This window comes from Cibotium barometz, chromosome 6, assembly GCF_041138505.1.
Source record: "Cibotium barometz isolate CiBa-2024 chromosome 6, ASM4113850v1, whole genome shotgun sequence".
Taxonomy (NCBI): domain Eukaryota; kingdom Viridiplantae; phylum Streptophyta; class Polypodiopsida; order Cyatheales; family Cibotiaceae; genus Cibotium; species Cibotium barometz.
Genome location: NC_141051.1, coordinates 41,997,390 through 42,021,757, shown reverse-complemented (window position 1 = coordinate 42,021,757; position 24,368 = coordinate 41,997,390). Strand labels below are relative to the sequence as shown.

General features: G+C 44.9%; 1 protein-coding gene across 3 annotated transcripts in view; it reads left to right on the top strand.

Annotated features, from left to right (window-relative positions):
* LOC147637766 (serine/threonine-protein kinase GRIK1-like) overlaps positions 1 to 24,168 on the top strand; it is a 44,935-nt gene extending 20,767 nt beyond the window's left edge. The window contains exons 2-12 of one of the 3 annotated variants that reach the window (XR_015266086.1): positions 18,832 to 18,906; positions 19,105 to 19,149; positions 20,904 to 20,978; positions 21,096 to 21,183; positions 21,315 to 21,439; positions 21,545 to 21,640; positions 21,763 to 21,829; positions 21,931 to 22,497; positions 22,954 to 23,032; positions 23,296 to 23,386; positions 23,534 to 24,168. Coding sequence is in view for 1 of the 3 variants with exons in the window: in XM_086799584.1 (XP_086655710.1) it covers positions 18,832 to 18,906; positions 19,105 to 19,149; positions 20,904 to 20,978; positions 21,096 to 21,183; positions 21,315 to 21,439; positions 21,545 to 21,640; positions 21,763 to 21,829; positions 21,931 to 22,046; positions 22,954 to 23,032; positions 23,296 to 23,384 (855 nt within the window). In the remaining 2 variants the exon portion in view is untranslated. The remainder of the gene's footprint in view (positions 1 to 18,831; positions 18,907 to 19,104; positions 19,150 to 20,903; positions 20,979 to 21,095; positions 21,184 to 21,314; positions 21,440 to 21,544; positions 21,641 to 21,762; positions 21,830 to 21,930; positions 22,498 to 22,953; positions 23,033 to 23,295; positions 23,387 to 23,533) is intronic. The other 2 variants (XR_015266085.1, XM_086799584.1) reach the window with 2 other exon arrangements.
* Positions 24,169 to 24,368: the final 200 nt, after the last annotated feature.

Below are 24,368 nucleotides of genomic sequence, written 5' to 3'. Positions count from 1 at the left end.
AGATGCCCCAAACCATCTCTGATGGGATCCCCAATGACTGTAGGCGCTGGAAGAGTCTTTCTCGTGGCACCGTGTCAAATGCTTTGCGAAAATCCACAAAGTAGCAGTATAATCTCTTCTCCCGCACCCTAGCCTGGTCAATCAGACATCTCAGAGTGAATATATGGTCAATAGTAGAGAAAGCTCGTCGGAATCCAGCCTGCCTTGGTGCTCGTAGTCCCTCCTTCTCTGCATATGAGCTCAACTCTGCCTCGAGCACTACGCCATAAAGTTTGGCCAATGTATGACCAATCATGATAGTCCTGTAGTTGCTGGGGTCTAGCATGTCTCCCGCTTTATGGAGAGGCACGATGGTGTGCATAGTCCACTCAGCCATAGTTGCAAAAAAACGCGTTCTTTTGAAAAAAAAAAAAAAACGTGTACGTTTCAAAACGTCCTAGTTTTTGAGACATGTTTTTTTAAAGATAATTTTTTTATTTTTTTAAATATTAATTTTAAAAAATAAAATAAAAAATTGGGTCGTGTTTTTTTTGGTACATGTATGGTTATTGTTGAATGGTCATTGGTTGGTAAATCAATATTAAAGTTAATGTTGAATGGCATTGCCGTCAACAGACCCATGGGAGCCTGGGACCATGTGAATGTATTATCATTATGATTTAATGAATTATGATAGCCATAGGCTTCAAATTGTTCACTCTTGAGTTTTTATGCGCAAGTTTAACTTTTATACATAAAATTTGTGGTTCCTAGGCTTAAAAACTATATATACAGGCCATAATTATAGCTTTAAAAAATTAATGAATAAAAACCTTATTTTAAAAACTTCCCCAAAAATAAAGAACGTTTTTAAAAGTATAAAACTCGTATAATACTTCCTGTTTTAAAAACGTCTGGCAACTATGCACTCAGCTGGTAGGCCCTCCACTAGTGCCCTATTAAAGAGGTGAGCAACAAAGGGTCCCAGTGTGTCAGCTGCATAAATAAGATGCTCACTCTGTATACCTGTGTGGTCAGCTGATCTCCCATGCTGTAACCGGCAGATAGCTCTCTCTACCATCGAGGTGGTAAAGAAAGTAGAGGTGGTAGGGCGGGACTCCTGTGGTTGTGGTATGGGCGGCTGCTGAGGGATATGGTAGAGGCTCTTTGCATATGTGTGCCATGTGTGTGGATCCTCAATCGGGGTACGAGGGCAAGGCTCTCTCATCTTGCGTGTCACCATTGAGCTATCTAATGGTCCTCTTATCTTCTTGTGTGAGCTTTGGGCTCTGGATGAGCATACTCCGTAGTGGTGCTCCATCGCTAGGACTGGCACGGCGTGATTCGTAGTGCCAGGGACGGGTGGATTGCACACGGTGTATGTTTCTGGATTACCACCGCTAGGACTGGCACGGCGTGATTCGTAGTGCCAGGGACAGGTGGATTGTACACTGTGTGTGTACCTGGAATTGACTTTCCGGTGGGCCTGTTGGTGCCCGGAAATGTCAAGTATTGTGCAAGTACATGAACGGAGATTATCCTTTAACAATGTTGCATTGTGCACTCATGTTTGCCTGCCTTTGAAATGTTTTCGCGTGAAGTGGTTTTGTTTGCATGCTTGACATGTGTGTCTAGCTCAGGGGTCGGGGACGCCCTCCCGTGAGCCGTGGAATGCCTTGTCTTCTGATAGGTTTTGTGGCGTGTGAACAGGTGGGAAATCCTTATTTTAATAAGAGTTTTAAGTTATAAGTCTTATAACTTACAGGTTTCATACTTCATTAAAAGTAGGTGGACACTTTATAAGTGTGGGCACCTTCTTTTGGCCTGGGCACCCTTTTATAGCATGTGGGGTGGGGGTTGGCCACCTACCCCACCTACCACACCCAATCCTTTGCATGGGAGGAAGGCGCCTCACTTCCAGCCCTCTCCCTTGCATTTTGGAGGAAGAAAACACAGCTGCTTGCTGGGATTTAGAGAAAACAGGTTGGAGCACTAATTATTTGCTGATTCTGGTCGTACAGCAGGTACAGCAGGTACAGCAGGTACAGTACCATCATTATTTGCTGATTCTGGTCGTACAGCAGGTACAGCAGGTACAGTACCATCATTATTTGCTGATTCTGGTCGTACAGCAGGTACAGTACCATCATTATTTGCTGATTCTGGTCGTACAGCAGGTACAGCAGGTACAGTACCATCATTATTTGCTGATTCTGGTCGTACAGCAGGTACAGCAGGTACAGTACCATCATTATTTGCTGATTCTGGTCGTACAACAGGTACAGCAGGTACAAACAGGTCAAACCAGTGGGGTTATCCGCGTGGATTTAGAACATACGCATTTCCTACAAGTGGCCCAGGTTGTTTCACTCTTCCTACTGGCTGTACGGTGGCTCCAGAAGATTTTCATCGCGAAGAATGAGGAATTCTCCTGCTCTCCTATGTCTGGACTCCTCTTCCATTCACCGAGTCAACTCCGTGAGGGTGCCCCATCGCTAGGACTGGCACGGCGTGATCCGTAGTGCCAGGGACGGGTGGATTGCACGCAGAGTGTGACTCTGGAAGGTGCTATGGACGGGGCAGCCCTTGGTGACTGCAGACTCGGCATCAACAAACATGTTTGGGTTTGATACTTTGTTTTTTTTCATCGTGCATTGCTTATTGGAAATCTGGCCTTGGGCCCGTGTACTTGTAACAAATTCTCCCAAGTAATAATAACAATCCTTGGGGGGGGGCCGGCCGTTCCGGCCTCAGTGTGGTGTCATCTATCTATGCTCAGAGTTGTTAATTACTTTTTATTGCTACTTTGTCTTGTGCTATTGTCTTTTAAGAGTGTATATTAAAGTGCTAACTGGAGAAGTGAGTCCAAGAAGGGGTGACCCCTGCTTGGGTCTCGTTTCAGTGGTATCAGAGCACGGATCTTCCTTTTTCTACATTGGGAGACGATCCAAAGGCTTCCTGACCACTCTCCATTAGTGACTTTACTCTTATTATGGCTAGCCAAGCAAGTAGCAAGGAAGTGCCAAATTCAAAGGGGCACTCCAGTGGAACACAAGCAAGTGGACGGATGCCTTATGCCCGTGATCATTCATGGTTGGGACAGCCGTCCCGTGGCAAGGAGAAAATGCAAGAGCAAGAGCAAGAGCCAAGTGCCATGAATGCTGAAATTCAGCGTATGCGAGAGCTTCTCCATGCCAGGGAGATGGAATTGGCCAGCCTACGTGAGGACCCACACATTCAACAAGTGCTAGATGCAAAGAAAAAGGAGGCAACCGTCTTTCAAGACTTTGAAGCTTTGGCTCGTGGATCAGGGCTGAAACCTCGTGAGCTAGCTCTTTCATTCTTAGTGGAAAAGGGTGATGTATTGCAGGGCCAGGATGGGGAGCTTGTTATAAAGAGATCTCCATTGGTGGACATGCCTGGGATAGCCTCTCCAAAGCTGAAATCTGCTGTCCACAAAGAGGAGCCTTCCATTACATCCTGACGTGATTCTACCTTACATGGGAGGCATAGCCATGCCTATGAAGGTAACATTACTTCTAGAGATGATCGTTACAAGCCTCACTCTTCATCTTTGCAGGTTTCTCATGGGCTTAGAGAGCACCGACATCCCCGTACTACTACTTTACCTGTTGAACTCTCCCGTAAAGAGCCATTTCTTCATGCTCCCATTTCCACACCCTCTCCGGATTATGCTTATGCTGCAAGAGATAGTGGTGGGGCTACACACATGCATGCAGGTACAGCACATGCTTCACGTCCACGTATGCCACCTAAGTATGTAGGAGCATCTATGGATGCCAGGGCTGATCCACATGAACGTGGAATCAAGAGGACGCATGGGGATTATGAGCATCATGTTCATAAGCAAAAGGAATTCAAAGCCGGGGACAAATCCGTCAAGTTCGAGACATATCATGGTGAGTTTGATGCTTCCAAGGTTATGTCATTTGTTTCCCAATTTGACATTGCTTTTAGTGATGAGGATTTTTCAGAAAAGTCCAAGGTGAGGCATGCCAGCATGTTCTTGAAGGGCACGGCCGCTCATTGGTGGCTTGCCGAAAAGCTCTCAGGCACTCCCGTGGACACTTGGGCTGAATTCAAAACTAGATTCTATGTCCAATTCTTACCCCCTAATGCCAAGAAGAACATCCGCAAGAAGTGGGATTGGGTTAAGCAGAATGAAGGTGAGTCAGTTCATGCTTATGTATCCAAGTTTTGGAAAACACTCTTGGAAGTTTCCCCTATTATGCAGGTAAATGATGAGGAACGCAAGAGAAAGTTTGAATCGGGACTCCAACCGGTTTATCAATCGGGCTTGGAGTTGTACCCAAACCACACTCTACAACAGCTCATTTCAGCTGCTTTGGCCACCGAACAATTGGAGCAAAAGCTGAAGCAAAATTATAGAGATGGACATGCTCAAAAGGGGAAGGACAAGGCTGTCCCAAATCTGCATAAGGGTGGACAGCCACCTAAAAGGGACTCCAATGAAGTTAAGGGAGCTCCAAAAGCTGAAAGTACCTCAGAGAAGAAGCGTCCCAACAAAAGGCCTAACTATGGACTTACTCCGGAACAAAGGGTGCAATATATACGTGACGGTAAGTGCTTTTCTTGTGGTAGTAAAGATCACATGGTCCGGCAATGCCCAAAGAAAGCAGGCAAAGAGGATGCAAAGGAAACCAAGGTTAATGTGCATATGGTGCCCGATGTACAAGGGGGGACAGCCCATGATGCTTTGGATAGGATGGTATGCAAGGCATGGGGACAGCTCAAAGATCAACCCGCATTATTTATGTTTGATGATTGTGCCACGGACAACTTCATATCATTGGAAATGGCTACAGCATTGGGCATTAGTGTGGATGACATGGGACCGGAGATTGAGGCCGGAAGTGCATTTGTTGGCAAGAAAGTCAAGGTCACACCCCTTATTGGCAAGCTTCGCATGCATATTCAGGGATATTTGGACCATGAGAACTTCCTCATTGCACCATTAAATGGGTGTGATGTATTGCTTGGAAAGCCTTGGCACTCCCGTCTTGATCCTCGCAAGGCTTACAAGACCAACCGGATCACATTTATGCATAGGGGCAAAGAGCATGTTATTGATGCCGGTGTGGAAGGGAATTCTATCCCTATTGTATCCCACATACAAATAAATAAAGCCATGAGAAAGGGTCTTTGCTCGTACATGATTTTTGTTCGTGATAGAGTAGACCATGTTGATCATTCTCTTGATTCTCTCACATGTGATAGGCTGGAATTTTTGAAACAATATGAAGATTGCTTTACAGATTCACTTCCAGGGGAGCTACCACCACCACGGCCGGAGGACCATCGGATAGACCTTGTGCCTGGCAGTTCTCCACCAAATAGGCCGGCATACCGTGTGAGTGCATCACAGCAGGAGGAGATCATGAAGCAAGTCAATGAGCTCATGCAAAAAGGTTTGATCCGCCCTAGCTCTTCACCGTATTGCTCTCCCGTACTTCTAGTGCAGAAGAAGGATCTCTCTTATCGTATGTGTGTGGATTATCGCGCTCTAAATAAGCTAACCATCAAGAATAGGTTTCCTATTCCTCGCATTGATGATATTTTGGATAGATTGGATGGCTCGGCATATTTCAGCCGGATTGATTTGAAGAGTGGATATCATCAAGTACGGGTAGTACCAGAGGATGTGCATAAGACCGCTTTCAGGACAGCATTTGGTTTGTATGAGTATCTTGTTATGCCTTTTGGTCTTACAAATGCTCCTGCCACTTTTAACCGTATGATGGACAGGATTTTTAGAGATCATCGATCTTTCACTGGAGTTTTCTTCGATGACATCTTGGTTTATTCCAAGAGTGAAGAAGAGCACAGAAAGCATTTGGCCATAGTCTTTGAAGAACTCCGAAAGCATAGACTTCACATCAATGCTAAGAAGAGTGAGTTCTTCCTCTCCGAAATTCATTATCTTGGGCATATTGTTTCTCAAGATGGCATACGAATGGATCCCGCCAAGATTGAGGCTATCAAGAATTGGCCTGAACTCAAGTCAGTGCATGAGGTTCGTAGTTTTCTTGGGTTATGCTCATACTATAGACGGTTCATATGGCATTTTGCTTTGATTGCTGCCCCTCTTCATCAGTTGACAAAGAAGAAAGTCCCCTTTCAGTGGACTTCATTGGAAAGCAAAGCTTTCTATTCACTAAAGGATGCAATCATATCTGGGCCCGTGTTCATCATTCCTGACTTGCACAAGCCATTCTTTGTGGAATGTGATGCATGTGGAGATTGTTTAGGTGCTGTCCTAAACCAGGAAGGACACCCCGTGGCATTTGAGAGCCGCCGTTTGCGTGATACGGAGCTTTCTTTGGGGATCTATGAGAAGGAGCTATTGGCAGTGATTCATGCATTGACCATTTGGAAGCACTATCTTCTGGGTGCAGAGTTTATGGTGAAGACCGACAACCAAAGCTTACGGTATTTTCTCACACAAACTAAGCTCTCAGAGAAGCATATGCGGATGGCAAATTTCCTCTCTATGTTTCATTTTCAGATTGTGCATACACCGGGAAAGAAGAATGTGGTGGCCGATGCATTGTCTCGAAGGCCGTATGTAGCTTCTATCTCAATTGCCTCTCATGGAGACTTGTCGTCTATGCAAAATAAGTACCATATAGATGCTGATTTTTCAGATTTATGGGCTGATTTGGTGGCTGGTCATACTCATGCATCATATGTGATCAAAGATGGGTATCTCCTTAAAGATAATTGCCTTTGTGTGCTCACAGATTTGAGGCAAAAAGTGTTGGAAGAATGCCATGCTCCACCGTATGCAGGACATAGAGGTATTCTACCTACTACTCATATGCTTGAACGCTACTTCTTTTGGCCAGGGATGAGGAAGGACATTGAGGCTTATGTACGTGCTTGCCTCATTTGCCAAAAGGTCAAGTTTGATCGTCAGAAGTCTCCTGGATTGCTTCTACCATTGCCTATTCCCTCGCAGCCATGGGAGAGTATAGCTATGGATTTCATCATGGATTTGCCTCGCACTCAGCAAGGTAATGATGCTATATGGACTATCGTTGACCGGTTTAGCAAGCAAGCTCATTTCTTGCCGGTCAAGAAAACGATCAAGGCAGATCATATGGCAAAAGTTTTCTTATCACAGGTATTCAAGCATCATGGTATGCCTAAATCTATTGTGGGTGACCGTGATCCTCGAACTACCAGTCTCTTCTGGAGAGCACTTTTTGACAATATGGGCACAAAGCTGAATTTTTCATCCGCTTTTCATCCTCAAACCGATGGTCAAAGTGAAGCAGCAAATTCAGCCGTATTGGACCTTCTCAAATGCTATGTAGCTGATCAAAAGACTTTGTGGGAAAAGTATTTGCCACTTGTGGAGTTTGCATACAATAACACGGTGCATGCTTCTACTGGGAAGGCTCCCTTTGAGATAGTTTATGGCAAAGTGGTATTGCCTCCCATCCTACGTACTAAGGATGAGATTTTTGCTGCTGATGACTTTGTCAGGGACTTGGATGTTGCCTTTGCACAGGTACGGACAGCCATAGCCCGTTCTCAAGAGAAGCATAAGAAGGCTGCAGACAAGCATAGAAAGCATTTGGATGTCAAGGTAAATGATTGGGTATTGCTGAAATTCGAAAAAGCTAGACTCCGTAAGAGATCTGGTAAGGAGGGGATGTTTCCCAAGCTCTCATCCAGGTATTATGGGCCTTTCAAGGTCATTGAGCAGATCAATGAAGTTGCTTTTCGTTTAGCATTGCCATCCCATTGGAAGATACATAATGCTTTCCATGTTAGCCTCTTACGAAAGTATGTGGGTCCGGAACCAAGTCTTCCTATCATTGAGGATCCACCAGAAGTGGATGAGTTGGAAGAGATTTTGCAACCAGAGCAGATTGTGTTTCATAAAGAGCGTAAGCTATCTGTAGGCAAGCTTGTAAGACGCTTTTTGGTGAAGTTCAAGAACTATCTCCCCATTGATGCTAAGTGGGTTGATGAGGACTACTTCAAAGATTATCCGCAGCTTCTCCATGACTATTTGGAAGCTTTTCAGTTGCGGACAACTGTTTAGAAGACGGGGAGATGTCACCATTGAGCTATCTAATGGTCCTCTTATCTTCTTGTGTGAGCTTTGGGCTCTGGATGAGCATACTCCGTAGTGGTGCTCCATCGCTAGGACTGGCACGGCGTGATTCGTAGTGCCAGGGACGGGTGGATTGCACACGGTGTATGTTTCTGGATTACCACCGCTAGGACTGGCACGGCGTGATTCGTAGTGCCAGGGACGGGTGGATTGTACACTGTGTGTGTACCTGGAATTGACTTTCCGGTGGGCCTGTTGGTGCCCGGAAATGTCAAGTATTGTGTAAGTACATGAACGGAGATTATCCTTTAACAATGTTGCATTGTGCACTCATGTTTGCCTGCCTTTGAAATGTTTTCGCGTGAAGTGGTTTTGTTTGCATGCTTGACATGTGTGTCTAGCTCAGGGGTCGGGGACGCCCTCCCGTGAGCCGTGGAATGCCTTGTCTTCTGATAGGTTTTGTGGCGTGTGAACAGGTGGGAAATCCTTATTTTAATAAGAGTTTTAAGTTATAAGTCTTATAACTTACAGGTTTCATACTTCATTAAAAGTAGGTGGACACTTTATAAGTGTGGGCACCTTCTTTTGGCCTGGGCACCCTTTTATAGCATGTGGGGTGGGGGTTGGCCACCTACCCCACCTACCACACCCAATCCTTTGCATGGGAGGAAGGCGCCTCACTTCCAGCCCTCTCCCTTGCATTTTGGAGGAAGAAAACACAGCTGCTTGCTGGGATTTAGAGAAAACAGGCTGGAGCACTAATTATTTGCTGATTCTGGTCGTACAGCAGGTACAGTACCATCATTATTTGCTGATTCTGGTCGTACAGCAGGTACAACAGGTACAGTACCATCATTATTTGCTGATTCTGGTCGTACAGCAGGTACAGCAGGTACAGCAGGTACAGTACCATCATTATTTGCTGATTCTGGTCGTACAGCAGGTACAGCAGGTACAGTACCATCATTATTTGCTGATTCTGGTCGTACAGCAGGTACAGCAGGTACAGCAGGTACAGTACCATCATTATTTGCTGATTCTGGTCGTACAGCAGGTACAGCAGGTACAGTACCATCATTATTTGTTGATTCTGGTCGTACAGCAGGTACAGCAGGTCAAACCAGTGGGGTTATCCGCGTGGATTTAGGACATACGCATTTCCTACAAGTGGCCCAGGTTGTTTCACTCTTCCTACTGGCTGTACGGTGGCTCCAGAAGATTTTCATCGCGAAGAATGAGGAATTCTCCTGCTCTCCTATGTCTGGACTCCTCTTCCATTCACCGAGTCAACTCCGTGAGGGTGCCCCATCGCTAGGACTGGCACGGCGTGATCCGTAGTGCCAGGGACGGGTGGATTGCACGCAGAGTGTGACTCTGGAAGGTGCTATGGACGGGGCAGCCCTTGGTGACTGCAGACTCGGCATCAACAAACATGTTTGGGTTTGATACTTTGTTTTTCTTCATCGTGCATTGCTTATTGGAAATCTGGCCTTGGGCCCGTGTACTTGTAACAAATTCTCCCAAGTAATAATAACAATCCTTGGGGGGGGGGCCGGCCGTTCCGGCCTCAGTGTGGTGTCATCTATCTATGCTCAGAGTTGTTAATTACTTTTTATTGCTACTTTGTCTTGTGCTATTGTCTTTTAAGAGTGTATATTAAAGTGCTAACTGGAGAAGTGAGTCCAGGAAGGGGTGACCCCTGCTTGGGTCTCGTTTCATTGCGCCATGCAGTGGCTGCATCTCTGCTCATGAGTAGGTGGTATATATCCCAGTACTGTGCCTCCTCATATGCACGCCTCTTACGGCGTGTGAGGGTCCTCGTCTGTCGGCTAGCCTGTCTCTGTGTAATGGTCCCCAGTGCTCTCTGGGCACGGAGGTGTCTATATAGCTCTCTGCACTCATTATCATACCACTGATTCTGGGGCATGCTCCCAGATCTATCTATGTGTGCAATGTGTATGATGGGGGAAGCTGCGGGTGGCGGCCGTATGTAGTAGAGATGACAACTGGGTGGTGAGGGTGTCTAGAGGTGACAGGGGATCCATCTGGAATAGCCCGTCATATACATGATGCTCATATATGTCTGCCAAGTCATGGGTGGAGTAGAAAGTTGTATGCGATGCCTGTGTGGGGTGTGTGGGTGCTGGTGTGGAGCTCGCCAGTGACAGTAAGAGGTACGTGTGATCCGCACCAATAGGACAGGGGGGGATGGTGAAAGATGTCACTGCCTGTGTGGTCTCCATGGACCTCATGATGTAGTCCACTGTGCTACCCCCCCGATCGTGGAAAGCATGTCAGTGCTCTTGAATCTTGGCACTGTCTCATTCCGTTATAAATAACGAGATGGTGTCGTGCTCCCAGCTCAAGTAAATGATGACCATATCTGGTGTTATCCGGCCCCATGTCCTCTGCACCCTGCAAGCTCCCGTGTCCTCCACCTTGTGTGTGTGCATCACCTCGGGGTGCTCAAAATCATGAATGTCGCACTGTTGGCTCTGTGTCCGTGCATTGAAGTCCCCCATAAGGAGGACTTCCCCCAAGTTGGAGTAGTGTATGATCTCAGCTGCATATGGTGACTCTCCCAATGGCCTTGTGTCCTCCTCCTCCTCCCCTCTACTCTCCTCCTCTGCTGTCATGGCATATCTCGATCCTCTAGGATAGAAGTAGCATAGAGCAATGTATAACACCCTGTCTGCTGAGAGCTGCAGTCTAATCCACATGTATCTAGCCTCCTGGTCACGTGCTACCACCTGTAGGCGCTCCTATAGCTCTCGCTTGAAGAGTACCGCTATACCTCCAGAGAGTATTTGCATGACTCAATGATAGGGATTTGATTGATGTTGAAGCTCATCAAGTACAATGCTTTTATAGGCATAGGCCTTATCTTTTAAATCACACTCACAAATACACCCATGACACACATCACACTTATCTTATGCAGATATAATGGGGTGTTCACACCTAAGCAGGTGTTCACACACACACATGAATAAGGTTACACACACACACACACACAACCTTTTTAGGGGCTGTTCACAGGGAGACACAAGTGGCCCAACAATGTTTCTGTATGGTCATTAGCCAAGAGCCTTGTGGATGGTTGGCTTAGATTTTTTTGAGTCAGTGCTGTGGTGGACTTCTTGTGATAGCAATAGGACACAGTGCACTTTGTGAACATGATTTTTTCCAAGTGGTTGGCTAGGTGGAAGGATCGATTGGCTGAAGATAACACACTTGGGAGAATGTTACTTCAATCGAGAGCCAATCTCCAAATTTTGCCTTCTAGTCTTCCCTAATTAAGAGGGGGATGATGCTATGTCCCTATTATAAGGAAATAATGTGGCAACAGCCAGATAGAATTAGGTTTAGTAGGGAGCAAAGTGTCCTTATTTTAAGAATAGAATGTAGCTATAAAAGTTAGGCTTGGCTCATTTAGGCACAAGTCAGGCCCCTTAGTGTGCTCACCCTGTGGGAATTTGGGATCGTATGGGACACATGGCTTTCCTACTGATTCTCTAGCTGTTTTCGTGGTTTTACAGGTTGTTGGTGGCTTGCCATGTAGCCTACGGTTGGTGGCGAGACACTAGTCAAACTCTTAAAGTCCCTTTTGCGGTTTACTTGATGTATCTTTTTTCCAGGGTTTTACTTGGCATGTACTCAATCGTACTTTGATGAGATTTAGTAAAGAGTTAATCCTGGTGAGAATTCTAGGTTAATGAGTCTACTAGCTTAAGAGTGTTTCAGTCACTTCTTACTGTCACATGTAAACCTTGATCATTATTTCCCTCAAGAATACCCCACCTAACTCCTCCCAGAGACATGCCATGGACATACTACTGGTTGTTATTTCCCTCAGGAATGTTGGGGTAAAGGCATTATGCCCACCCTTATAGTGTGTACAAGCCCATAAGTTATAGTACATAGTACACTTAGTACTTTTAATGTACTAAGTGCACTATGTGTACTAGTGCAATATACATGTGTGATAGGGGAGTCACACACTCATACTTTTCATGAGTTGACTTATCCCCACAACTCTCTCTCTCTCTCCCTTGCTTCTCTGTGTATGTCTCCCATGAATGAACTCTAAACCCTAATTCTGGTTTTCTCCCCATCAACTGGTATCAGAGCCTGTAGGTGTTGAGAAGAGCACCTTCCACATTGGGAAACACACGGTAAAAGAAGGCGAGTGCAGGGCAGCCAGCGCACCAACATGAGCGTGGAAGAGCCTTGACCTCCTGGCGCAGCCTGTGTGTGAAGAGGCGCAGCACCAGTCGATGATGCAGCTTACGTAGGCTTGCAGCAAGGGGCCTGGACACACAAAGCGTATTAGCGCTGAGCGGAGCCCGTCATATAGACTGGGCGAACTCAGGCATAGCGCTGGGCATAGAAGGCGCTAGGCGAATACACGGCGCAGGCAAACACGAGCGAAGGCGCATCGTAGCGAACCCAGGCGAACAGCGTGAAGCTGGCGAACACGTCAGGTGGGCGTTAAGCGAAGGCGAAGCTGGAGGCGAGCTTGTAAGCGGGTGTGTAAAAACATCATTAGTATACGCGGGTGTGTATACGCAGGCGGAGAAGGCTGCGTATCTGGCTGAAGCAGTCGACGCCTTCGAACAGCCCACGCAGCCCAACAAGGGCTGCCCCAACCAACCAGGCTGCCCAGGACAATCCACGCAGCCAGCCCACGTGGCTGCCCAGGCTGCCCACAACCAGCACACGGGGCTGCCCAGCTGCTCCAGAAGCTGCCCAGCACCGAAGTCGCCGCCACCACCGCCTCCATCTCAGCCTGCAAGTCAAGAAACTCAGAAAAATCAGAAATTTCAGAGGTTCATGGAGCATCAGCAGCAGCATCATCTATACAGCAGCGCCTGAGGAGTCCCCCTTTCTGCACTCTTTTCCTGCAACAGCCTGCAAATTGAAGAAAAATCAGAAATTACAAGGTATTTTCCTCAAATTTTTTTTGGGATTTGCAATTGAGCAGATACAGGTGTCAATTGCTCAATTTTTTGAGCAAAATTGGCAAAATTGGGTGACATTGGTCACAATCAGGATAAATTTGCAGGAAATTGGTCAAATCAGGATCAATTTGCAGGAAATTGGATGTCGAAATTTGGGGCTTTTGATGTAATTGTGCAATTAAGCACTCATACATGCTGTATGATGTGAAAAATCGCACATTTGGGCAAAATTGCAGCAAATTGCAGCAAATTGCAGTGCAAATCAAGGGGCTTTTGTGCCGATTTGGTTGATTTGCATGCAGGCGATCGCATTTGATGCTGTGGATAATGTGTTGATGCCTTACAAGCACTCAATGTGCCTGTAAATCAAGGGGCTTTCATGTATTGGATGTATATGTGGCCAGGGGGAAGCATCGTGAACACTTTGGATGCCTTTATGTGCGTCAATGTACCATGTATGATCAGAAATTGATCTCAAATCAAGGGGCTTTTCAAGTTTGTATGCTTGTTGAGCTTGGCAAAGCAGCAGGCAAGACATTTATGCCTTGAATCCTCAAAAATCAGCTTGCAGTCAAGGGGCTTTTGCCCAATTTCTGTTCGGGACTGTTGCATGCAGTGTTCGAGACTGTAAAAGTCTGATTTTCACTCATTTGGACAGCCAGGAGAGCATTTATTGCTATTGTACCTGCTGGTACAGATTTGGCACAGCTTTGTGCATGTTTTGGCATGGCTGTACACTGTTTTGAGTGACCAAAAGGTTCAATTTCAGCTGCTGTACTTGCCGGGACAGGTTTGGTACATTACAGGTGAGCACTTAGTACTGCTGTACAGTACTTTGGAAGGGCAAAAGAGCACATTTAAGGTGCTGTCCAAAATCTGCAGCAACCAGATTTTGGTGTTTTTCATCACATAAAGTGGGAGAAAAGTTGCATTCTTGCTTCCGCAGTGGGAGATAAAGCTTGGGAGAACATTTGTGAGCACTTTGTGTGCTCTGGGTGCAGTGTTTGCACATCTTGGGTGCAGTGTTTGCACATTTTGCAGGGAGTCAGGCATTTACAGGTTGCATTTTGCTATGGCAACCACAGGTGAGAGCTCTTCATTGCTTCACATCAAGAAGCTTGAAGGCTCGCATAACTATGATATTTGGCAAACCCTATGCTACAATGTGTTGCTCCAGAAAAAGCAGCACAAGCCTATCAAAGAAAGGGGTGTGATGCCCGCTTCTCTTACGGCTGAAGAGTGGGAAGATATGGATGAGCTGGCAAGATCTACTATCATGTTGTCTGTGTCAGACTCTTTACTTTTCAGCATTCGTGAAGAGAAGACAGCTTGGGGAATGTGGCAGAGATTGCAGGACTTGTATGCCCAACAAAGTGCCTCAAGCAAAGTGTATTGGTTGAAGAAACTCATAGGCCTTCAGATGAAGGAAGGGGCGTCTATGACAGCCCATCTAAATGAGTTTAATGGTATTGTCAGCCAGGTCATTAATCAAAAGTTGGCAATGGACGATGAGTTCAAAGCCACTTTTCTGTTATGCACTTTGCCAGAGAGTTGGGACACATTCAGGACAGCCACTAGCAATTCGAATGCTATGCTGTCATATGCAGATGTTGAGGGTGCTCTTCTTCAAGAAGAGATGAACAGGAAAAACAACTCTGTTGGAAAGTCCAATGCAATGAATGCACGTGGGAGATCCCAGCAAAGGGGTAAAAGCCAAGAAAGGGGAAGGAGCAAGTCTCGCTCCAAAAAGGATTTGGAATGCCATTATTGTGGCAAGAAGGGACACATCAAAAAGCAATGCTACAAATGGAAAAATGATCAAAAAGAAAAGGGAAAAGGCAAAGACAAAGAGAAGGATGAAGCCAAAGATGTAAAGCCAAAGGGCAAAAGTGGAGTCAAGATCGAAGAAATCAATGTGTCACATGCAGGTGGCAGTGAGGATGAGGTCCTCTTTACTTCTTCACTTGATGCCCATTCACTTCTTACAGGTGGTCATGGTATGCACTCATGGATCATTGATTCAGGTGCCTCCTTTCATGTCACAGGTTGCAGAGACTTGTTTGTCAGGTACACTGCTGGCAATGAAGGAGTGGTTTATTTGGGTGATAACCATGCATGCAAAATTCTTGGCAGAGGTGATGTGAGGCTTGTATTTTCAGATGGCTCACAGCTTATGCTCCATGATGTCAGGCATGTGCCTGAAATCAAGAAGAATCTGCTTTCTACTGGACAGCTTGATGATGCTGATTATGTTACCACATTTGGTAGTGGAAAGTGGAAAATTAGTAAGGGCTCACTGGTTGTTGCCAGAGGCTCTAAGGTGGACACTCTTTACTTTATGCATGCAGGTGTTTGTCACCATGCTAATGTAAATGCAACCGAGCTGCCGGAAATTTCTATGTGGCATAGCCGGTTGGGACACATGAGTGTCAAGGAAATGGAGCAATTGTCTCGTTTGGGTTACTTGCCTTCTCTAAAGTTTTCAAGTTTTCAGTTTTGTGAGCATTGTATATATGGTAGGCAACTACAGTGCCCCCACAAGAAAGCTCTTGGACAGAAAGATGCTCAGTTAGAGCTTGTGCATACAGATGTATGTGAGATGCCTCAGCTTTCTTTGGGAGGGGCAAAATATTTTGTGTCTTTTATAGATGATGCCACACGCAAGGTGTGGGTTTATCCTCTTCGTTTGAAGAGTGATACATTCTCAGTGTTTCAGAAGTTTGTTGCTCTTGTTGAGAATCAAACTGGCAAAACACTGAAGGCTTTGCGTTCCGACAATGGTGGAGAGTATACGTCCAAACAGTTTCAGGACTTTTGTGATGCTAAAGGCATCAAGAGGGAGCTCTCTACTCCTTATGATCCTCCACAAAACGGGACAGCAGAGAGGATGAACAGGACCATTCAGGAGAAGGTCCGTTCTATGTTGTCACATGCTGCATTACCTCATGGTTTTTGGGCTGAAGCTGTTATGACAGCCGTTCACCTTATAAATAGGTCACCTAACACGAGGCTTGGTGGGAAAGTGCCAGAGGAAGTATGGACAGGGAAGCCTCCGTCATACAAGCACTTGAGAGTGTTTGGTTGCGTTGCGTACGTGCACATACGCAGGGAAATGCGCACCAAACTTGATCCTAAGTCTCATAAATGCATATTCCTAGGATATGGTGACAGAGGTGAAATGGGGTATAGACTTTGGGATCCCATGAATAGAAAGATCATACGCAGCAATGATGTCATTTTTGATGAAACATGCATGTATAAGGAGCCTGGCAGAGTCATCTTTGATGATGATGGACATCATGGACAACAACAAAGGGCTGTAAATCAGCCATTACAGCAGGAAAACCAGCCCTTAAATGGTGCTGAAAATGGTCCAAATGGACAGCCAGATATGGCAGAAGATATCCCTATGGATATACCACAGTTAGAGGAGATACCGGGCATGATTTTTCAGCCTTATGGCATGGAACAGGAGCCACCAATGGGTGATATGCAGGCTGGACAGCAACCTACAAATGATGGTCATTGGGTACGGAGGTCCACTAGACCCTCCAGAGCCCCTGACAGGTTTGTTCCAGGGGTTGACTACTTGATGCTCACTGACTGTGGGGAGCCCTCATGTTACAAAGAGGCTTTACAGAGGGCAGACAAAGCTCTATGGGAGCGTGCCATGAAGTCAGAGATGGATTCTCTGCATAAAAATGGAACTTGGAAGTTGGTGCCTTTGCTTGCAGGCAAGAAGGTTTTGCCATGCAAGTGGGTATACAGGCTCAAAGTTGCACCAGATGCAAAGCCAAGATACAAAGCCAGGTTAGTGGCTAAGGGCTTCAAGCAGGAATATGGTGTGGACTTTGATGAGATCTTCTCTCCAGTGGTCAAAATGACCACACTTAGAGCTGTGTTGGCTTTGGTTGCGCATGATGATCTGGACTTGATTCAGATGGATGTGAAGACTGCTTTTCTTCACGGTGATCTCCATGAGGAGATATATATGCAGCAGCCAGAGGGTTATGCAGTAAGTGGAAAGGAGAAGCTTGTATGCAAGCTGAAAAAGAGTCTTTATGGGCTCAAACAGGCACCAAGAGAATGGTATCATAAATTTGATACATTCATGAAATCCCAGAAATTCAGGAGAAGTGACATAGATCACTGCTTGTACACCAAGAAAGCTTTGGATGGCAGTCTATTGATCCTCATCTTGTATGTTGATGATATGTTGATTGCCGGGAAATCTCGTAAAGAGATCGATGCATTGAAAAAGAGGCTGCATGAAACCTTTGATATGAAGGATTTGGGTGATGCAAATCACATCTTGGGTATGCGGATACTTCGGGACAGAAATCAACATGTGTTGTATTTGTCTCAGAAGGAATACATTGGCAAAGTCTTGCAGAGGTTCAATATGGACGGGGGGAAGAAAGCTAGTACTCCTTTGCCTCCATATGTGAAACTCAGTGCTATGGACAGCCCACAGTCGGATAGAGACAGGGCTGATATGGCCAAGATTCCGTATGCTTCAGCTTGTGGCAGTCTCATGTATGCCATGGTTGCTACTAGGCCGGACATTGCATTTGCAGTGGGAGTGGTTTCTAGATACATGGCCAACCCTGGCAAGAAGCATTGGGAAGCAGTGAAAGGTGTCATGAGATACCTGAAGGGCACACAGGATTTGTGCATTTGCTTTGGCAAACAGGATGCATTAGTGCATGGTTACACGGATTCGGATTATGCCGGTCATCCAGATAACCGGAAGTCTACTACCGGTTATGTATTTACATTCACAGGAGGTGCTGTGTCATGGATATCCAGGATGCAGAAGTGCATTGCCTTATCTACTACAGAGGCCGAGTATATTGCAGCCACAGAGGCTTGCAAGGAGGCATTATGGATATCTCGGTTAGTGGTTGATTTGGGTTATACAGGGGATATTCCATTGTTGCATTGTGACAGTCAGAGTGCCATTCAGTTGGCAAAGAACCCTGTTTTTCATGCAAAGACGAAGCATGTGGATGTGAAGTATCACTTCATCAGAGAGGTGATAGAGAACAAGCAAATTCAGCTTGTTAAGATTCATACGGATGACAACCCGGCTGATCTGTTGACGAAGAGTTTGCCTTCGGAGCGGTTTGCTCATTGCAGACACTTGATGGGCATTGGATGAGGCCAGTTTCAGCCTTGATATGGCCTTGTATATTATCATGTACATGCTGATTTTTTCTTTTCCTTTACTTAAGGGCACTTTGCCTTTAAGTGGGAGGTTGTTGGGGTAAAGGCATTATGCCCACCCTTATAGTGTGTACAAGCCCATAAGTTATAGTACATAGTACACTTAGTACTTTTAATGTACTAAGTGCACTATGTGTACTAGTGCAATATACATGTGTGATAGGGGAGTCACACACTCATACTTTTCATGAGTTGACTTATCCCCACAACTCTCTCTCTCTCTCCCTTGCTTCTCTGTGTATGTCTCCCATGAATGAACTCTAAACCCTAATTCTGGTTTTCTCCCCATCAAGGAATACCCCACCTAATACCTTCTAGAGACATACCATGGACATACTCTCATCCAAAACTCTTCATATAGCAAAGTGGGCAAATTATATCCTTGATTATGACACCCACATGCCAAAATCCTTATGTCTCTCATGCAAAGTGTTCTCTTGACTCCGTTAGTGAATGCAAAAATTATAATTGATGCATGAAGGACAACACATTTTGTAGTTCTCTTTCCTCCCTCAACTCAAGGTTGGAATTTTCATTCCGTGCTGTCTTTTTGAACAGGATTTCGATGGAAATAAGATGGTGAATGAATATGTGAGAGAATGCCTGATTGGAACCGGAAGCTATGGCAAAGTGGTCAGTCATTACTCTTTTACTGTTTGTTTCCTGCATCTTTGCTGTTACCTTGATTTGTATGTGTGTGTGTGTGTGTGTGTGTATATATATATATATATATATAATTTTTTTAATTTTAATTTTAATTTTTTGGGCGGGGTAGATAATGTTGTCTTTATCTGATTGCATTGTTCTTTATCTGATTGCATTGTTAAACAGGTTCTACATCGTAGTAAGTTGGATGGCAAGTTTTATGCTATCAAGGTAAGCTTTGAATTGAGTATTTTACACTTATTGCATGATTCGTTGCAAAAAGAAGTCAATAAAACCACCTATTTGCAATAAAGACCGTGCTATGGGGGCAAGAAGGCCCTCCTGTAAGGTCTATCTCTCTAAAGTGCAGGGCAATAAGTGAGAGAAGATAACAACGGAAGAGAATATTGCACATATAGATACCTAATCTACTACTGTATTGCATTAATCTGGGTGTAATAGCTCTGTGTACAAGCCTGCCAAGCTGAAAGTGTGAGAAAATTATTTAAATGATATCCTATGAACTTACAAGAACAATCTAAGTCTTAGAAAGATTTCTGTTGCGCCGAACATCACTGCTGTTATGACGGGCTCGTCGGGCTGCAGCCGACCAGCAGTGGGTGACGACAGCCGGTGCCGTTTGGTCCTGCCTCCTGCTAGTGAGGCCCTCTTGGCTTTCCATCCAGCACTGTTCCATGCTGCTTCTATCCTGGCTGCTCCAACCTGGCCAGCCTGTCTGTGATAAAGGGTGTCCACATGCTTTGTGGTACCCTTCGACACCTGCAATGGTGTTGACTGGGACCATTCGGGAGAGGGGTGTCACACCTATTAAACTAGTACAAGAGCGTTAGGCCCTCTCTTGTCATCAGGGGTATCCTTCTCTATTTAATAATTAAAAGAGTGTTACAACATGCTGGGGGGTTTGTAGACATATACCATATGGGTAGTGATGTGTGTGAACACACTTAGTAACTGGGGAACTTTTTCTCTCACTAGAAGGTTTTTTTTCCTAGCATGTGAACACCCTCTTATTTCATATTATTGGGTGTACTTATCACATTGTACTTACACCACTCACTATCAAGTGCAATCACTATCGAGTTGTGTGCTTCTCTCTTTCTCATGACTGTGTACTTGCTGAACTGTGTGTGGGTGTGTTGTGCTGCAAACCCTAGCCCAATATTTATATCATTCTGCTTTTTATAGCAGTACTTTGCTATATGCTTTGGTTTGCTACAATAATAGCACTCCATGCTATTTTCATTCTAATTTCTTTGCCATCCATCTTGGCCTCGGGCAAGCAGTTGGCCAACCTCCAACTGCCAACTAAGTGCTGATCGCCAAGCTCCTGTGTGCCATCAGCCAAAGAAAGAGGGTGATCTTTCTAGGCCGAAAACTGTCATAGAGCCTCTTCCAAAACTCTGAGAGGAGGCCCTGTGAATGCCAGTGTATTGTTGCTGCCGGGGTGCCATCAATCTCTGACATGTGGATCCTCCGGCCTAGCCGCGCTATATATGCAAAGAAGAGGGCATCCAGAGTCTCCTCTTGATCAGCGGGGTCATGCCAAGTCCACTCGCCCGAGTTCCCCTGAAGGTGCGTGAGAGGTTGGTACTCCCATATCCATAGCCGCCATAATCTCTCCCTGGCCACCTTGGCCAGTGGTGGGTCTATGTGCCACTCCTGTGCGTGAAATCCTATCACCCTCACCCTCTGTAAGGTGCAGCCACACTGAAATCCTCTAAGGGAAGTTCGGATCTCTCTAATCTGCCATGGGATCCAATAGAAAAGGGAAGCAGACCACTGCCCTCATCCGCTCCATGGACAACCACAAGAATATCATGCTTGGTAAACGCGCCAAGCCATACTGGGGGAGTCGATTATGGGATAGGAGTCAACATCCTGGATTTTCTTTATACATCGTGGTCACTATGAATTCACTAGTGATATGGCGTTGATTGTTTACTGTCTTTAATGATGTCTTACAGATACTCCGGAAGGCCCGTCTCCGCAGAGTACGGGTTGCACCATCACAAACAGCTCTGACAGATGTCATGAGAGAGGTATTTAATGTTCTTTGCTAGAGGGCTACCTTGTATCCTTCTAGAATGTCTAACCTTGCAATCATTCAGCTAAACAAAAAGTATCTCATTAATCTGATAGTTTGGCTATTGGTACAGGTTGAAATCATGAAACAGTTGGAACATCCCCATATTGTGAACCTTATAGAGGTTATTGATGACCCAGAGAGTGATCATTTCTATATGGGTATGTGCAGAAGAGCTAAGATTTTTAAACAGTTGCCTTATATGCCAAAGGACCCTTATGCTGCACCAATTTGTGGAGTTACTTCTCAGATTTTCTGATGTATGGCCTTATTGGTCTATCGTTGTACATAGTTCTTGAATATGCTGAAGGAAGAAGGATCTTTGAAGGGTCAGGTCCCCCTGGAGGGATTGGAGAGGCCAATGCCCGGCGATACTTCCGGGATGTTGTGGAAGGTCTAATGTACCTACACAAGCAGGTGATCCAGTTTGCAATACATGCATTTTGCATGGCTGTGCTTATATGCATACTTGCAAATATTGTGACATTTGAAGGTGCTACATGAATTTGACTGTATCCACAGAATGTCATACATGGAGACATCAAGCCAGAGAACCTATTGATAAGTAGTGAAGGCCGTATCAAAATCGGAGATTTCAGCATCAGCCAAACTTTTCAGGTAGATTTCAGATCAAGCATCTTCTTTTGTTCTCAAGGCTAGAGTAGCTTCTAACGTAGGGTGGGTTTGCATGAGAGAGCTACTGCCATTTACAGTATTTTTTTTAATGGCTTTGTGCACAGGATAACAATGATGAGATACAAAGGTCCCCGGGAACACCCGTATTCACAGCTCCTGAATGCTGTTCAGGTTTATATTTTTTAAATATATTGCGAGTGTCCAGTTTATCATGGGTATGGATTCAACTTTGTACACCATAACAGAGACTGTATTTTTTATGCCTGCATCAGGCTCGCCTTACCGTGGCAAAGCAGCAGACGTTTGGGCCCTGGGTGTGACCCTTTTCTGTATGCTTTTTGGCTACTATCCGTTCATTGGGGATACACTACAGGACATGTATGAGAAGGTGACTTCATCGTCTTAAATGTGTGAAGAAATACTCAATAGACATGGATTTTCTTTTACCAGTCTGAATTTCGACCAGCTATTTAACTGTGAATTTGATCAATGAAGAATGTAGCTGATTTAAAGCGTTGTTCTATTCTTGAGTGTCTCCATCAATCTGACATCTGCTTATTTTAGTCACTAGATTAGGTCAAGTGTGGTGTTATACACTCTGCCCAAAGATCATCTTCTTATTGAAGCATGTTGTGGATTAATATTGTAAGGGACTCCATTGGATGGTGATACTGCTGGCAAAGCTGACATTGATGCATACAATACATCCTTATTGTAACAAGAATGACCTGGTTAACTCTCCCAATGTAATTATTGCTTCTGATTGATGCACCTCAAAGTTCAGGACGGAGAAGGGAGAGGAAATTGATAAGTGGAGCAGGGCACGTGCTGCTACTAGGGTAAGGACGATAAGGAACTAAACTAAAGCCAAGATCTCTAGTTGAGGGGGTGGAGAGTGCTTGCAAGAATAAGTATAACATTGAGTAGACAAAAGGCAATGCTTTATGACACAGCATGCTGCTTCATGGAGGACTTCTAAGTGCGGCAAACAATCCTGTGGAGAACAATCCAAGTCTTACCCCTGTTTTCTGCCTCTTAAAGCTTCCTTTGCACAAACAAGATTCGGTCTGTTATGGCTGTACATTTATGCATTGAGGCTATGGGTACCACCATTTACTGCAAGACAGCTTTCGAATCCCTTTTCTGTAACATATTTGTTAAGTGATTTTGTGTGGTTTTCTTTTATGGATGAGTTCATAGCAGCAGGTGTTTTTGTGTTGGTCCTCACCTGCTGTATAATTTTTCCCACAAGTGGTGAATTTCTTGTGTATTGAGTGGTCCCAATTGCATTGCAGATTGTTCACGAGCCTCTTTGTATCCCTGAGGGCTCGAGTCCTGATCTGATTAATCTCCTGGAGGGCCTTCTTTGTAAAGGTGGGCTGCACAAACATTTCTTGTTTTCAAAAGGAAGATCTTTTCAGAGAGAGTAGTGATTGCGCCCATCTCAATTTGTAGAATCTTGTGAAGCCTCATTTATGTGATTTATCAAACTCAACATTGTATGAGTGTGGGGGCATGCTCTCCCCTCCCTCGCCAAAAAAAAAAAAGCGGTGCGCACGCTCCCACACATCCAGACGTACATAGTGCACACACACAAACTAATACTTTTCTTGTCTTTTTGCGTGCCTTACCAACAGATCCAAACTTGCGAACTACGTTAGAGGAGGTTGCACATCATCCATGGGTTGTGAAAGGTTTTGGTCCTCTGCCTCAAGATACATTGTAAAGGCGAGCTTTCTATACTGACATTTTTGTTATTTTTGTTCATATGCCTAACACACAGTTTATCAAGATGAATTATGGAATCTATGCTTCAGGTTTAATATCTAAGACAAAAGTATGCCATTCTATCTCAGTATGATGCATTGCTTGCAGATATATATGTACTAGCTGTTAGCTTCCAGGTAGCTAAACTACTACATCGGTTGGCTTAAGAATCACATAAAGTGTGTGATCGCCATCTTCACACCAGGCTTAGTGCAACAGCAATGGACAACCTCAAATGGTTGACGGTTAACATTGGAAAGGTCATGCAACTAACGAACTGCAGAGCTGCAGTTTGAGTGTCATGGAACTCCAGCTATAGGGGATGCTCCAACTTTTTGAATCATGTCGTAAGAGTTGATGTCACACAGCTGGCAGCACTCCAGGATTTATCTCAGCAAATTGGCCCATCATGCAGCATCTGTCAAAATTTTCCTTGGCTTTTTATCAGAATCTTCCTGGAGAAAATAATGCAGTGTTTTTGTAAACTCAAATTCTTATATGTAACGAAGTGGATTTATGTACATCATGACAGCAATATGGTGAAAAGAGTAGATAGTTTTTTGGGTGTGGAGAAGTAGGAAAAGTTTGTATAGAGCAACTTTTCATAGCCCTGGAAAGGGCTTAAATTAGCAAGTCAAGACTCTTGTTTTGAGTTCACATGGATATGTTGGAGTGTATGTGATGCAAACAGAAAAATAATAATGGTTACTTCTTGAAATAATCAAAGGTCGATAGTGTATTCTTACATTGGCCCCTATACCCTGAAGCTAAGGTGCAATTCGCAGATCATGGAATATGAAGCCAATGTGTCATAGTCTTATCCATGTGAATGTGAAAGATAAATGTGGCTGCTGGTTCTACTTGTTTGACATTGTTGATGTGTATTAGACGAGGTTTCATTAGTCCAGTAGAATTTTCAAACGATTAATTTTCTCTTGCGTGT